This window comes from Salvelinus alpinus, chromosome 4 (genome assembly GCF_045679555.1).
Source record: "Salvelinus alpinus chromosome 4, SLU_Salpinus.1, whole genome shotgun sequence".
NCBI classification, from domain to species: Eukaryota; Metazoa; Chordata; class Actinopteri; order Salmoniformes; family Salmonidae; genus Salvelinus; species Salvelinus alpinus.
Window position 1 is genome coordinate 68,620,325 of NC_092089.1, and position 15,500 is coordinate 68,635,824.

The window sequence follows — 15,500 nt, forward strand, 5'->3', positions numbered from 1 at the left end:
TTGATATAGTTTGTTGAAAGGGGCGTGGCCATGTTGAGAGGGGTGTAAAACTGCAGGTAAAGAACACCCTGCCCTGGATTTTAAGTACGAAACACAAAGGGTTCTAGATAGGCTGAAAACTGGGTAGGTAAGGAATCTAACACAAAAATCCAGTCCAACTTGATATGCTAATCAGTGAGTAGAAAACCGGATTTATCTCACTGTCACTACTAGAATAGCATTTTGTTAGAGGCAAGAGGGTCGGAGTGGATACACAACATCAATTCAGTGACTTGTAGCTTTTCGCTTCTTCTTTTGCTCGTTAAGTAGGCTAGCGCTTTTTCATTCGTTCATAAGGATTTATTGTTGGATATAAATTATGTCTCGAGTTCTCTCGGGAATTATACCAGACGAGGCAGTCTTTGCAGACTTCAGAAGACAAGCCTTGTCAACGGACAACTGGTACAGCAAATATGACAAGAACGGGATGGAGGTCTGGGTCGAGGTGGCCCCTGTAACATCCCCTCAGGGGGCAAAAAACGTACCAAAAGTTCACAAGATAAAAGTAAGGAAACCTTGGTTTGACTCACCTGTCAATTTGATACACTGTAATGTAAACTAACAGTATGAAGTCATGGCCATGGATCAGTCGAGTTGACAACATTTTTATTTTCAGTCAATTTAAACTTTAAATTATATACAAAAATAGGGGCATGCTGTATTCCATCACGAATATCATAGTCTGAAAAGACATTGCACTATAAGGACAACATTTTTTCTCTTTTCTCTACTTTCCAATGTATCTCAATCTCTAATCTTTTGACATTTCCATGTCCCTTGGAGGACAGACAGCATGACAGTTTCTCTGTTTTCCACCGCAACCCTTTTGTTTTTGTGGCAACGTTATCACAAGAGCATCTAGGGCCTGTTTCCAACTTTCCATTATCATTGGTTTATCTGGTGTCATATTTTATTATAGTGAGTACTCAACAGATAAGAGCAGATCTAGAGACAGATCTAATTAATGTATTATTTTACTCCAATAATCAATTTACTTTTGCTGTTTGTATTTCAGTGCAGAATGACCATAAAAGATGTGTCGGCCGCCACGATGTACGACGTCCTTCATGATGGACAGTATCGCAGGAAGTGGGACCCCACCATGTTGGAGAGCTTTGACATTGCCCGTCTCTCACCTAATGCCGATATGGGTTATTACTCATGTGAGTTCCTCTTATCTGCTAGAGTTAAGTGTGCTGTTCCACATTCCTCTCTGTTGTTTTGTCTCTTCTCTCAGTGCAAGAACTTGACGGGTCAACTTTACTAATGATTGACTTTAAACCACAGGTTCAAACATGACATGACCACAGGTGAAAATGTAAAATAAATCTGGTATAAAGTCTCGTATTAAGATTCACTCCACTTTCCCCTTGCTTTAAGGAATCCCTTCCTCCATGGTACCCCTTCACCGAGTCTTCGGGAGTTCAGACAAGGCATGAGTGACCTGTTTTTCAGAGTGTATTTAGTCAACATAAGAGTCCAGTTGCTGCCTTTAAATCTTTGGTTACCCTGACATTGAAAGGCGGGGGGGGGGGGGTGTTGTAAATGAGAAATCTTTCAAGTTGTTTTAAATTTGTTGTCCTGTTTTTTTTTTCAGGGCTGTGTCCGAAGCCACTGAAGAACAGAGATGTGGTGACGCTGCGTTCGTGGCAGGTGACGGACGACGAGTATGTGATCATTAACTGCTCAGTCAAACACCCAGTAAGTACGCCATGCACCTCCACCTCCTCTGTCTGTAGACTTTGGCTCTTAGCAACCATCCAGTACATACAGCAGTCTGTCTGCAGTTACTAATAGTTACGGAATGTTATATCAGTGTACATATACGAGGACAATTAGCTGACATTGAGCCATAGGAATGGTAGAGCCGAGACTCATTGCAATAAAAACATAATTTATTATTATTCATCCACATTAAAACCCCCTCATCATGTATAAAGTGTTTCTCACTCAATATTTGCCTGGAACAGTATGGACGCAGCATATTACACGGTTGTTACATGAATGTGTTTCTTGTCATTCACATGGCTTCAGAATATGCAAGTGATAACGTCTCAGCTGATTTGGTTATTTCTTCACAGAAATATCCTCCCAAAAAGGACCTTGTGAGAGCCATGTCCCTCCTGACTGGCTACCTAGTGAAGGCCATAGGACCCAATAGCTGCTCCTTTACCTACCTCTCACAGGCTGACCCCAAAGGTGAGACCCACCTTCGACTGACCTTTTTCAAATCCTATGCTTCAGTTATCTTTTCTTTGTTGAAAGATATTTGACACAGATTATGTTACACTACAGTACAGGTACCAAGAGTTGCAGTGATTATGGATTATTTGATTCATTCTGTATTTCAGGTTCTCTTCCAAAGTGGGTGGTGAACAAAGCATCTCAGGTTCTGGCTCCCAGGGTATGTGAATGACCTCAGACAACATTGTTATTAATCTCCCTTCGGCTACATTCTTTAGCTTCTTTGTGTTTGACAACAGAGTTATAACTGGTTTTTAATCTAGCTCCAAAGCAACAGTCAGCCAATACCTGAGTGTGTGTTAGAGCTACAGTGATAATTCTTGTCTTTGAACTAGATAGTAAAAGTGTGCGAATCGACGCACAGCGAGTGTGGGTTTCAAGTCTCCTTAAATGACAATAGTAACCATAGAAACCCACTGGAAGGTCCTGCTCAGCTTTTTGACAATGTAGTCTCTCAGGTAGAGCAGCTGACTCTCAGCGGCCCTGTAGAACTCGTTTTCCTGGTTTCATAGCATGTGCAGCATTCAACTATTTAGGGCAAGGTGTATCTTTGTGTGTGAAACCAAGATTGTGTGTGTGGCTCATAGCTGTTATTGAATGCAAACCTTGACCTACTGATTAATGATCAACAGCTGGCTACTCTTCAAAAGCCTGTTTGAATAGCACCCCACTTACGTGCATTGTAACATCATTACATTATATAAGTTAGTAAAACACAAATGATAGAGATCAAATCAAATGTATTTATACAGCTGATATATCAAAGTGCTGTATAGAAACCCAGCCTAAAACCCCAAACAGCAAGCAATGCAGGTGTAGAAGCACGGTGGCTAGGAAAAACTCCCTAGAAAGGCCAAAACCTAGGAAGAAACCTAGAGAGGAACCAGGTTATGAGGGGTGGCCAGTCCTCTTCTGGCTGTGCCGGGTGGAGATTATAACAGAACATGGCCAAGATGTTCAAATGTTCATAAATGACCAGCATGGTCAAATAATAATAATCACAGTAGTTGTCGAGGGTGCAACAAGTCAGCACCTCAGGAGTAAACGTCAGTTGGCTTTTCATAGCCGATCATTGAGAGTATCTCTACCGCTCCTGCTGTCTCTAGAGAGTTGAAAACAGCAGGTCTGGGACAGGTAGCACGTCCGGTGAACAGGTCAGGGTTCCATAGCCGCAGGCAGAAGAGTTGAAAGTGGAGCAGCAGCACGGCCAGGTGGACTGGGGACAGCAAGGAGTCATCATGCCAGGTAGTCCTGAGGCATGGTCCTAGGGCTCAGGTCCTCTGAGAGAGAGAGAGAAAGAAAGAAAGAGAGAAAGAGAGAATTAGAGAGAGCATACTTAAATTCACACAGGACACCGGAGACAGGAGAAATACTCCAGATATAACAGACTGACCCTAGCCCTCCGACACATAAACTACTGCAGCATAAATACTGGAGGCTGAGACAGGAGGGGTCAGGAGACACTGTGGCCCCATCCGATGATACCCCCAGAGAGGGCCAAACAGGCAGGATATAACCCCACCCACTTTGCCAAAGCACAGCCCCCACACCACTACAGGGATATCTTCAACCACCAACTTACCATCCTGAGACAAGGCCGAGTATAGCCCACAAAGATCTCCGCCACGGCACAACCCAAGGGTTGAAGTTGAAAGTATTCACACTCCTTGTTACAGCCTGAATTCAAAATAGCTTTTTTTCACACATTTACACACAATAAATAACCCATTATGTCAAAGTGAAAATGTGTTTCAGAAATTTTAGCAAATTTATTGAAAATGAAATACATAAATATCTAATTTACATAAGTATTCCCACCCCTGAGTTAATACTTTGTAGAAGCACATTTGGCAGCGATTACAGCTCTGTCTTTCTGGGTAAGTCTCTAAGAACTTTCCACACCTGGATTATGCAACATTTGCCCACTTATTATTTTCATAATGCTTCAAGTGCTGTGAAATTGGAACCAAATTGAACCAGGTTTTACTCTAGGATTTAGCTCCATTCCGTTTCTTATTTTTCCTGAAAAACTCCCCAGTTCTTAACAATTACAAGCATACCCATAACATGAGGCAGCCACCACTATGCTTGAAAATATGGAGAGTGGTACTCAGTATGGTGTTCTATTGGATTTGCCCCAAACATAACACTTTGTATTCAGGACAAAATTGAATAGCTTTGCCACATTTTTGTCAGTATTACATGCTGAGCACACTGCCTGCGTCACGTGCGCGAGCGTTGCAAAATAAATGTACACGTGTTATTCAATCATTGCACCCACACTGCTTGCACGCCTCAGCGAGCGTCTGCGTGGCAAGGCGCTAAAATAGAAATAGGTTCTATTTGTGACGCTCAACGCGTTGCAAGTCTGGCCTCTCCCATCTCCTCATTGGTTTTTAAGAGAATATACCACGTGCCATCTCCTCATTGGTTTTTAGGAGCATATACCCACGTGGGAGATTGAAAGATGAATTGACGACCACACTCCAGTCGGTTGTAGTAATGCACCATAAAGTTAGTTGCCAACCGCCATATAAAGTCCAAAGAAGTAAAAAAGAAGCCTGAGGACGGAGGAGAGATGGACGAGAAAGGAATTCGGTTTACCGTTTTATCTGTGGATTAACTGTCGGAGTAGAGGACCTTGTGCATTTCAGGTAAAATAACAACCCAATGTTTAAATCCCAGGACAAATTAGCTTGCAACAGAAAGCTAGCTAGCTAAATTGCCATAAATGTTTAATGCTTTTCAACCTGTCCCCAAATTAATATAATTGGTTCAGAGTTTGTTTTGATATTTCAACCTGCGTGGCCTGATTGTGTCTGGTGTGGGGGTACAAAATCAACATGCACGCGATGGCGCACGCTCGCGTTCGGTTTGGTTAGCATGTTACTTTAGTGCCTTGATGCAAACAGGATGCATCAATCTTTCATCACATTCCCAGTGGGTCAGAAGTTTACATACACTCAATTAGTATTTGGTAGCATTGCCTTTAAATTGCTTCACTTGTGTCAAACATTTCGGGTAGCCTTCCACAGGCTTCCCACAATAAGTTGGGTGAATTCTGGCCCATTCCTCCTGACAGAGCTGGTGTAACCGAGTCAGGTTTGTAGGTCTCCTTGCTCGCGCACGCTTTTTCAGTTCTGCTGACAAATTTTCTATGGGATTGAGGTCAGGGCTTTGTGATGGCCACTCCAATACCTTGACTTTGTTGTCTTTAAGCCATTTTGACACAACTTTTGAATTATGCTTGGGGTCATTGTCCATTTGGAAGACCCATTTGCGACCAAGCTTTAACTTCCTGACTGATGTCTTGAAATGTTGCTTCAATATATCCACATAATTGTACTTCCTCATGATGCCATCTATTTTGTGAAGTGCACCAGTCCCTCCTGCAGCAAAGCACCCCCACAACATGATGCTGCCATCCCCGTGCTTCACGGTTGGGTGGTGTTCTTCAGCTTGCAAGCCTCCCCCTTTTTCCTCCGAACATAACGATGGTCATTATGGCCAAACAGTTCTATTTTTGTTTCATCAGACCAGAGGACATTTCTCCAAAAATTATGATCTTTGTCCCCATGTGCAGTTGCAAACCGTAGTCTGGCTTTTTTATGGCGGTTTTGGAGCAGTGGCTTCTTCCTTGCTGAGTGGCCTTTCAGGTTATGTTGATATAAGACTCGTTTTACTGTGGATATAGATACTTTTGTACCTGTTTCCTCCAGCATCTTCACAAGGTCCTTTGCTGCTGTTCTGGGATTGATTTGCACTTTTCGCACCAAAGTATGTTCATCTCTAGGAGACAGAACGTGTCTCCTTCCTGAGCGGTATGATGGCTGTGTGGTCCCATGGTGTTTATAATTGCTTACTATTGTTTGTACAGATGAACGTGGTACCTTCAGGCATTTGGAAATTGCTCCCAAGGATGAACCAGACTTGTGGAGGTCTACAATTTTATTTCTGAGGTCTTGGCTGACTTCTTTTGATTTTCCCATGATGTCAAGCAAAGAGGCACTGAGTTTGAAGGTAGACCTTGAAATACATCCACAGGTACACCTCCAATTGACTCAAATGATGTCAATTAGCCTATCAGAAGCTTCTATAGCCATGACATAATTTTCTGGAATTTTCCAAGCGGTTTAAAGGCACAGTCAACTTAGTGTATGTAAACTTCTGACCCACTGGAATTGTGATACAGTGAATTATAAGTGAAATAATCTGTCTGTAAACAATTGTTGGAAAAATTACTTGTGTCATGCACAAAGTAGATGTCCTAACCGACTTGCCAAAACTATAGTTTGTTAACAAGAAATATGTGGAGTGGTTGAAAAACTAGTTTTAATGACTCCAACCTAAGTGTATGTAAACTTCCGACTTCAACTGTATATTAAGCAAACCAGACTGCACAGTTTTCTTGTTTTTTAAATTTTTCTTATGGATAGCCAGTGGCACACTCCAACACATTTAGACATACTTTACAAAGGAAGCTTTTGTGTTTAGTGAGTCCTCCAGATCAGAGGCAGTAGAGATGACCAGGGATGTTCTCTTGATGTGTGTGAACTGGACCATTTTTGTGTCCTGCTAAGCATTCAAAATGTAACAAGTACTTTTGGCTGTCAGGGAAAATGTATGCAGTAAAAAGTACATTATTTTCTTTAGGAATGTAATGAAGTAAAAGTAACAGTTGTCAAAAAAATATAAATAGGAAAGTACAGATATCCCCCCAAAAATACTTAAGTAGTACTTTAACGTGTTTTTACTTAAGTACTTTACACCACTGAACTTATTATGTGACTTTACACCTGAACTTATTTAGGTTTACCATAACAAAAGGGTTGACTACTTGACTCAAGACATTTCAGCTTTTCAGTTGTAAAAAATATCTAAAAACATAATTCCACTTTGGCATTATGTGGTATTGTGTGTAGGCCAGTGACAAACACATCTAAATGTAATCCATTTTAAATTCAGGCTGTAGCATAACAAAATGTGAAAAAGTCAAGGGGTGTGAATACTTTCTGAAGGCTCTGAGTATGCAAAACATTAAGAACACCTGCTCTTTACTTGACATAGACTGACCAGGTGAATCCAGGTGAAAGCTATTATCCCTTATTGATGTCACTTGTTAAATCCACTTCAATCAATGTAGATGAAGGGGAGGAGACAGGTTAAAGAAGGATTTTTAAGCCTTGAGACAATTGAGACATGGATTGTGTGTTTGTGTGTGTGTGTGTGCCATTCAGAGGGTGAATGGGCAATAGAAAATATTTAAGTGCCTTTGAACGGGCTATGGTAGTAGGTCCCAAGAACTGCAACGCTGCTCGGAATTTTCACACTCAACATTTTCCTGTGTGTATCAAGAATGGTTGCACCACCCAAAGGACATCCAGCCCATTTGACACAACTGTGGGAAGCATTGGAGTCAACATGGAGGTGTGGTGCGCAACTCAATATTAGGAAGGTGTTCTTAATGTTTTGTACACTCACTATACATGTATATGCCTCTGGGCAGAACTGTATAAAAGTGCAGTAAATGCAGTAAGTGAGGGGGAAAAACTAGGCTGGGGCTCAGCTCTAGGTCTCTGACACCCTCCTCTCTCCCTGCAGGTGCTGAAGTGTGTTCACAAGGCCGGCCAGAGCTACCCCGAGTGGAAGAGGCAGAACTCTCCGGATCAGAAGCCCTGGTTGTACCCAGAGCAGAGCATCCTGCCCATGATGGACCCATCTGAGCTGACCATCCAGCGGGCGGACTCTCTGGAGAACGTTGACGAGAGCACAAAGCTTGACATTCAGGAGGGCGACAAGACAGACGATAGCAGCTGAGTACATCTGTCAGAGGGGATGAAACCTAGCCAAGAGAGCCAAGAGAGGATGGATGGACACGTTCACACAGACCTAAAGACTGAAGTCTTTGACCTCTCCATGGCACTTGCACCCAATCTTTAAAGTCTCCGATCTACCCCCAATTAATTTTGTATTTATCCTGTTTTGACCATATAAACCACCATTTGTGTCTTTATGGGTGATCAAGAGAATGAACTGTTTACATCTGTTTGGCCTTATGAAGCGGAAACGTCATACCAATGAGTGGCAATTCTGGTTCATCTACTCCGCTTGAACTGAACTGATAATTATTTGCCAACTGACTGTGCCAACTCCAGACAGTGCACTGGCAGAAGAAGTGTTAGATACTAGGACTTGGTTGTTGATTGTGATATGCAGCTACTTTTAGAAACATTAGCAGCATCAAGTCTATTATCAATTTCATATGTTTGGAATAATTCAGAACAAAGTTGAAGAAATGCTAGGATTGGCTGTTTGATATCCTGAGTATAAATGAAAGTCAATAGAGGTTTATTTGTATGTTCTGTTTAAAAAAAAAAAAAAAAACATTTTATGGGAAACTTATTTATTGAACTACAATGTATAGACTTGACTATTCTCCTGGTCAACGTGCACGTGGTAGCCAAGAGTATGGTTCACCCTCCACATGGATAGACAGAGTGTCTATCCATGTGGGTTCTCATATCGATATTTATTGAAATGTTGTGCAATCTGGGAGGGAGTCAATGGAGTTAATTCCATTGCTAGTTATGTACACTTGGGGGTTATATATGCCTTGGTCTTACTGTAGGCACTGAATAAATGATCCAATGGTGACTTCATTCAATGGAAATCTTTTCAGTAATATCACACTTAGCATTTTATCAAATGTACAGAGTGAGTTATTAATTTATTAAGTGAATTGTACGATAGATCTTTTTTTTGTGTTATTACCTGAAGGATTGGAATTGCCGTCATAGATATTACCCCTTTAAAGTGCATTTATTGTCATAAAGTTACTTTCAAATAATGTCATGACAGAGCAAGCAAGGATCTTGAAGTCAGCCTTGCAAACTGAGCTGTCAAACTTGACTTTGAAGACAGATGATTGGAACTTTTTTAAATAATACATCTCAGATAAGATTCACGTGTATGTGCGTAATTACTTTGATTTGCTTTGTCAGTCAGGATGTCTTTATGGTGAGTCAGTCAACATAAACTCAAAGTGGAACAATTAGTTATTCTACTGTTGTGTCACTGGAGCAATATAAGAAGGCCTGGTTTTGGTGTTATCAGGGCAGCTGCATGTGTAGCATGGTCGGATTAGCCTACATGTTGAGTCAGCTTCTGTAGCCATGTAGTAATGATTCTTTCATTGAAGAAAGCATATAAAAGCATATCAAATTAGGTTACTGGGAAGCTTGAGAAGCTTGATTTATTTAGTATTCTACAAGAACATGATCTGTGAAGTTTGTCAGGACAGATAAAGAGTATCCTGACTCCATCTGTACGGTCATTAATGGACACGACAGTGATTTAGAGTCACTATCCCATCTATTTCAGACATGTTAAAACAGATTTGTAACTCATTCCGTGTTGACAATTTATTAGTGAGGGACCATGAACTGTGGCACAGAACACAAAATGTGATTTTGTTTCATGTATTGAGCTTCATACAAGGCAATTGGTGTCGCCATAGTTGAATGAGGGATGTTGGCACCTTAATAGTCGACAGGTTATGTGAAATATAATTTAAGGTAGTTAATAACACTAACAGTTAGTAGTCTGAAACAATGCCTGCATCTTAGATAACCTCTAAACATTTCATACATATTTTACACAGAATAAAGGCATTATCAGGTCCTTGGTGCATTATATTGCAATTGTTTTTATTGTTTTTTAAAAGTAGACAAAGACAGAACATCATTTACAGTAAGAGAACATAAATAAAGCAACAGGTTACATTGATACTATCCTCTGCAACAGCCGTTGGACAATAAAATAAAAAATATATTCTATATAAGTACATGGATGTAAATATAAATAATAAATATAAATTATAAAAGGATATGGGGGGATTGCAGAGGCTACATTAAGTTCTCAGCGCAGAGGTTACGCTCAAAGTAGTCGCAAAATGGCTGCCAGACCTTGTAAAACTTTTGAGAGGAGCCAGGGGTAGAATATTTTAGCGTCTCAAGTTTAAGATGGAATATAACATCCCTAACCCAGAGAGATACTCTGCCAACCCAGTTTAAGATGGACCATAACATCCCTAACCCAGTTTCAGATGGGCCATAACATCCCTAACCCAGTGTAAGAGGGACCATAACATCCCTAACGCAGTTTCAGATGGACCATAACATCCCTAACCCAGTTTCAGATGGGCCATAACATCCCTAACCCAGTGTAAGAGGGACCATAACATCCCTAACGCAGTTTCAGATGGGCCATAACATCCCTAACACAGTATCACATGGGCCATAACATCCCTAACCCAGTATCAGATGGGCCATAACATCCCTAACCCAGTTTCAGATGGGCCATAACATCCCTAACCCAGTATCAGATGGGCCATAACATCCCTAACCCAGTTTCAGATGGGCCATAACATCCCTAACCCAGTATCAGATGGGCCATAACATCCCTAACCCAGTATCAGACGGGCCATAACATCCCTAACGCAGTTTCAGAGGGACCATAACATCCCTAACCCAGTTTAAGAGGGGCCATAACATCCCTAACCCAGTCATGTGATGGCGGTGTATCTGACTTCCACTCAAAAAGAACAAGTGGGTGTGCCAGAAGGGAATGGCCTCTGCTTGGGTGTTACAGAAAGTAAGACCATCGGGGCCTACCCCGAAAAGAGCGACGGAGAGATCGGGGGCAATTTCCTTATTGCATATACAGTATATGAGAAAGTCTGAAAGATAAAGGTACAGAATGGAACTAGAGTCAGCATGACCAGTGCATATGATACACAGTGCCTGATGGCATCTAGAGCAGGTTGGGTCTATATCGGGATACAATCTGGCAAGTCTACTCCTGCAAAAGTGTAGGCGATGAAATACGTTAAACTGAAGTAACCCATGTCTAATGCAGATAGAGGATGAGTGTATCCTGTCAATTGCAGAATGCCAGGTGATATCGGAGATCTTGCTTCCAAACTCTTCCTCCCAAGAATGCTTTACATGGTCAAGAGTGGGGCATGCCATACTCTGAATAATGTTAACAGCATTGAAATGTGTCTCTTTGCATAGGGATCCAGGTTCAAACATTCTTCAAGACAGCTATTGGGTGGGAGAGATGGGAAAGAGGGGGAGATCTTTTTTGTAAAGTTGCGAATCTGCAGGTACCTAAAGATAAAGAAGTGTGTCTGGGGTATACTGTGCTCTCTAACTAGATGTTCAAAGGGGATAAATAATCTGTCATGGAAGAGGTATTTTACACTCTCAATCCTTTCTGAAACCATAGCTGGAAGGCTGTGTTTATGAGAGAAGGCGTGAAGAGTGTGTTCGAAATAAAAGGCATGGATGAGATAGCTTGTCTATGTCCAAAGTGGATCCTAAGCATAAACTATATCCTGAGTGAGCTTTTCACAATAGGGTTGTTTGAGTGATATTGTTTACTCAATGGTAAGGGGACAGAGACTAAGGAAACTGGGGATGATGTTTTCCATAAGGGACCACACCGGTCCTTCCCCTTCTAAGAATGTAGAGACCCAAACGGTTATCTTGTGAATATTGGCAGCGCAGTAGTAATGGAGGAAATTGGGTAGGGCAAGACCCAATTTCTTTCTGTCCTTTCTGTCTTTCCAAAAACGCTTTACGCAACTGTGCAATCTTAATATTCCAAATGAATGTAGATCCCAGGAGGTTGGTGGCACCTTAATTGGGGAGGACGGCTCGTTGTAATGGCAGGAGCGGAATCAGTGGAATGGTATCAAATACATAAAACACATGGTTTCCATGTGTTTGATGCCATTCCATTCGCTCCTTTCCAACTATTATTATGAGCCGTACTCCCCTCAGCAGCCTTCACTGAAGTAATACAGCATACAGTACAGTGCATTCGGAAAGTATTTAGACCCCTTGACTTTTTCCACATTTTGTTACGTTACAGCCTTATTCTAAAATGGATTAAATTATATTTTTTCCTCATCAATCTACACACAATACCCCATAACGACAAAGCGAAAACAGGTTTTTAGAAATGTTTACTAATTTAAAAAAATTAAAAATACATTATTTACATTAGTACTCAGACCCTTTGCTATGAGACTCGAAATTGAGCTCAGGTGCATCCTGTTTCCATTGATCATACTTGAGATGTTTCTACAACTTGATTGGAGTCCTCCTGTGGTCAATTCAATTGATTGGACATGATTTGGAAAGGCACACAGCTCTCTATAAAATGTCCCACAGTTGCAAGTGCATGTCAGAGCAAAAACCAAGCCATGATGTCGAAGGAATTGTCCGCAGAGCTACGAGACGGGTTTTTGTGTTGAGACACAGATCTGGGGAAGGGTAACAAAAAACAAAAAATGATGCAGTTTTGAAAGTCCCCAAGAACTCATTTTTAAATGGAAAAAGTTTGGAACCACCAACTCTTCCTAGAGCTGGCCGACTGGCCAGCTGAGCAATCGGGGGAGATGGGCCTTGGTCAGGGAGGTAACCAAGAACCTGATGGTCATTCTGACAGAGCTCCAGAGTTACTCTGCGGAGATGGGAGAACCTTCCAGAAGGACAACCATCTCTGCAGCACTCCACCAATCAGGCCTTTATGGTAGAGTGGCCAGACGGAAGCCACTCCTCAGTAAAAGGCACATGCCAGCCTGGTTGGAGTTTGCCAAAAGGCATTTAAAGGATTCTCAGACCATGAGAAACAAGATTCTCTGTTCTGATGAAAGCAAGATTGCCAAGCATCACGTCTGGAGGAAACCTGCACCATGTTTTTCAGCGGCAGGGCTGGGAGACTAGTCAAGATCGAGGGAAAGATGAATGGAGCAAAGTACAGAGAGATCCTTGATGAAAACCTGCTCCAGAGCGCTCAGGACCTCAGACTGGGGCGAATGTTCACCTTCCAACAGGATAATGACCCTAAGCACAGAGCCAAGACAATGCAGGAGTGGCTTCGGGACAAGTCTCTGAATGTCCTTGAGTCACCCAGCCAGAGCCTGGACTTGAATCAGATCGAACATCTCTGGAGAGACCTGAAAAATGCTGTGCAGGGATGCTCCCCATCCAACCTGACACAACTTGAGAGGATCTGCAGAGAAGCATGGGAGAAACTCCCCAAATACGGATGTGCCAAGCTTGTAGCGTCATACCCAAGAAGACTCAATGGTGTACAAAGTACTGAGTAAGGAGTCTGAATACTTATGCAAATGTGATATTTCCGTTTTTGCTTCGTCACTATGGGGTGTTGTGTGTAGATTTATGACAGGAAAAAACGATTTAGCCCATTTTAGAATAAGGCTGTAACGTAACAAAATGTGGAAAAAGTCAAGGGGTCTGAATACTTTCCAAATGCGCTGTATGTCTAATCAGTTCTTGAAAAAGGTAATTTGCTATAAAGATGTGAATAGTTTGAAACAGATACAAGAATCTTGGCACGATAACCATCTTGACCGAGTTGACTCTGCCAGCAAGTGATATGGGGAGTGTCGACCAGCGATTGAGGTTCTGCATAGCCATCGCCAAAGCTGGCTTGAAATGAAAATGTAACAGGCCTTTTAATTTCCAAGTGCCACAGACCCCTAAATAAGTATAGGAAGCTACCGTGAAAGGATATGAATTCAAAGATAGATTTACTGCTTGCTTATTGATCAGAAAGAGTACTCTTTTTGTGAAATTGATTTTGTAACCTGAAACATTGCCAAATCTAGAAGTTACAGTACCAGTCAAAAGTTTGGACACACCTACTAATTCAAGGGGTTTTTCTTTTTTTTACTATTTTCTACATTGCAGAATAATAGTGAAGACATCAAAACTATGAATTAAGACATGAAATCATGTAGTAACCAAAAAGTGTTAAACAAATCAAAATATATTTTATATTTGAGATTCCTCAAAGTAGCCAGCCTTTGCCTTGATAACAGCTTTGCACACTCTTGGCATTCTCTCAACTTTCAGCGGTTCCCATAGGGTGCACATACTTGTCTCTGGTAGCTGGTTGACCTCAAGGAAAAAATCAATTTGGGCCGATATGTGTGTTAAATTCTTCATCTGAGATGATACGTGGATTGAGTCACCAAGTGCATTGTGGGAGAACGTTATCAGGAAAACACAATACCATTACCACTGGGCTGTGGTCCGAGATGGCAATACCCTCATAATCAGTGGACTTTAGTATCAGGAGCAACTTGTTGTCTCTGAGGAAAATATCAATTCTGGAACACGTCCGATGGACTTTGGAAAATAAAGAATATTGTTAAGATGTAGGATTTTTTTTTATCTCCAAGGGTCTGTTACACCACATGCCTGGTTAAAGGAATGAATAACATCTGCTGATTTAGAAAGGGACCCTGCCACCGTTTTATAGAGGTCTAATGTGGGGTGCAGGACACAGTTAAAATCCCCTGCTTGTAAATCAAATCACATTTTATTAGTCACATGCACCGAATACAACAGTGAAATGTTTACATACAAGCCCCTAACCAACAATGCAGTTTAAAAAATACTAATGAGAATAAGATATAAAAGTAACAAGTGGTTAAAGAGTAGCAGTAAAATAACAATAGCGAGACTATATACAGAGAGTACCGGTACAGAGTCAATGTGCGGGGGCACCGGTTAGTCGAGGTAATTGAGGTAATATGTACAGTTGAAGTTGGAAGTTTACATACACTTAGGTTGGAGTCATTAAAACTAGTTTTTCATCCACTCCACATATTTCTTGTTAACAAACTATAGTTTTGAAAAGTTGATGAGGACATGTACTTTGTGCATGACACAAGTAATTTTTCCAACAATTGTTTACAGACAGATTATTTCACTTATAATTCACTGTATCACAATTCTAGTGGGTCAGAAGTTTACATACACTAAGTTGACTGTGCCTTTAACCAGCTTGGAAAATTCCAGAAAATTATGTCATGGCTATAGAACCTTTTGATGGGCTAACTGACATAATTTGAGTCAATTGGAGGTGTACCTGTGGGTGTATTTCAAGGCCTACCTTCAAACTCAGTGCCTATTTGTTTGACATCATGGTTAAATCAAAAGAAATCAGCCAAGACCTCAGAAATCAAATTGTAGACCTCCACAAATCTGGTTCATCCTTGTGTAACAGTATAACTGTAGTACGTCCCCTCGCCCCGACCTCGGGCACGAACCAGGGACCCTCTGCACACATCAACAACAGTCACCCACGAAGCGTCGTTACCCATCGCTCCACAAAAG

At 41.4% G+C, this 15,500-nt stretch overlaps 1 protein-coding gene across 1 annotated transcript; it reads left to right on the forward strand.

Moving 5' to 3' along the window:
* The first annotated feature begins 76 nt into the window (after window positions 1-76).
* Window positions 77-8,942, forward strand: LOC139574253 (START domain-containing protein 10-like). Its single transcript, XM_071398658.1, has 6 exons — window positions 77-544; window positions 1,055-1,202; window positions 1,637-1,740; window positions 2,121-2,238; window positions 2,391-2,443; window positions 7,885-8,942. Exons 1-6 carry the CDS (start codon window positions 359-361, stop codon window positions 8,098-8,100), a joined length of 825 nt encoding a protein of 274 aa, XP_071254759.1. The 5' UTR covers window positions 77-358; the 3' UTR covers window positions 8,101-8,942.
* The last annotated feature ends 6,558 nt before the right edge of the window (window positions 8,943-15,500 follow it).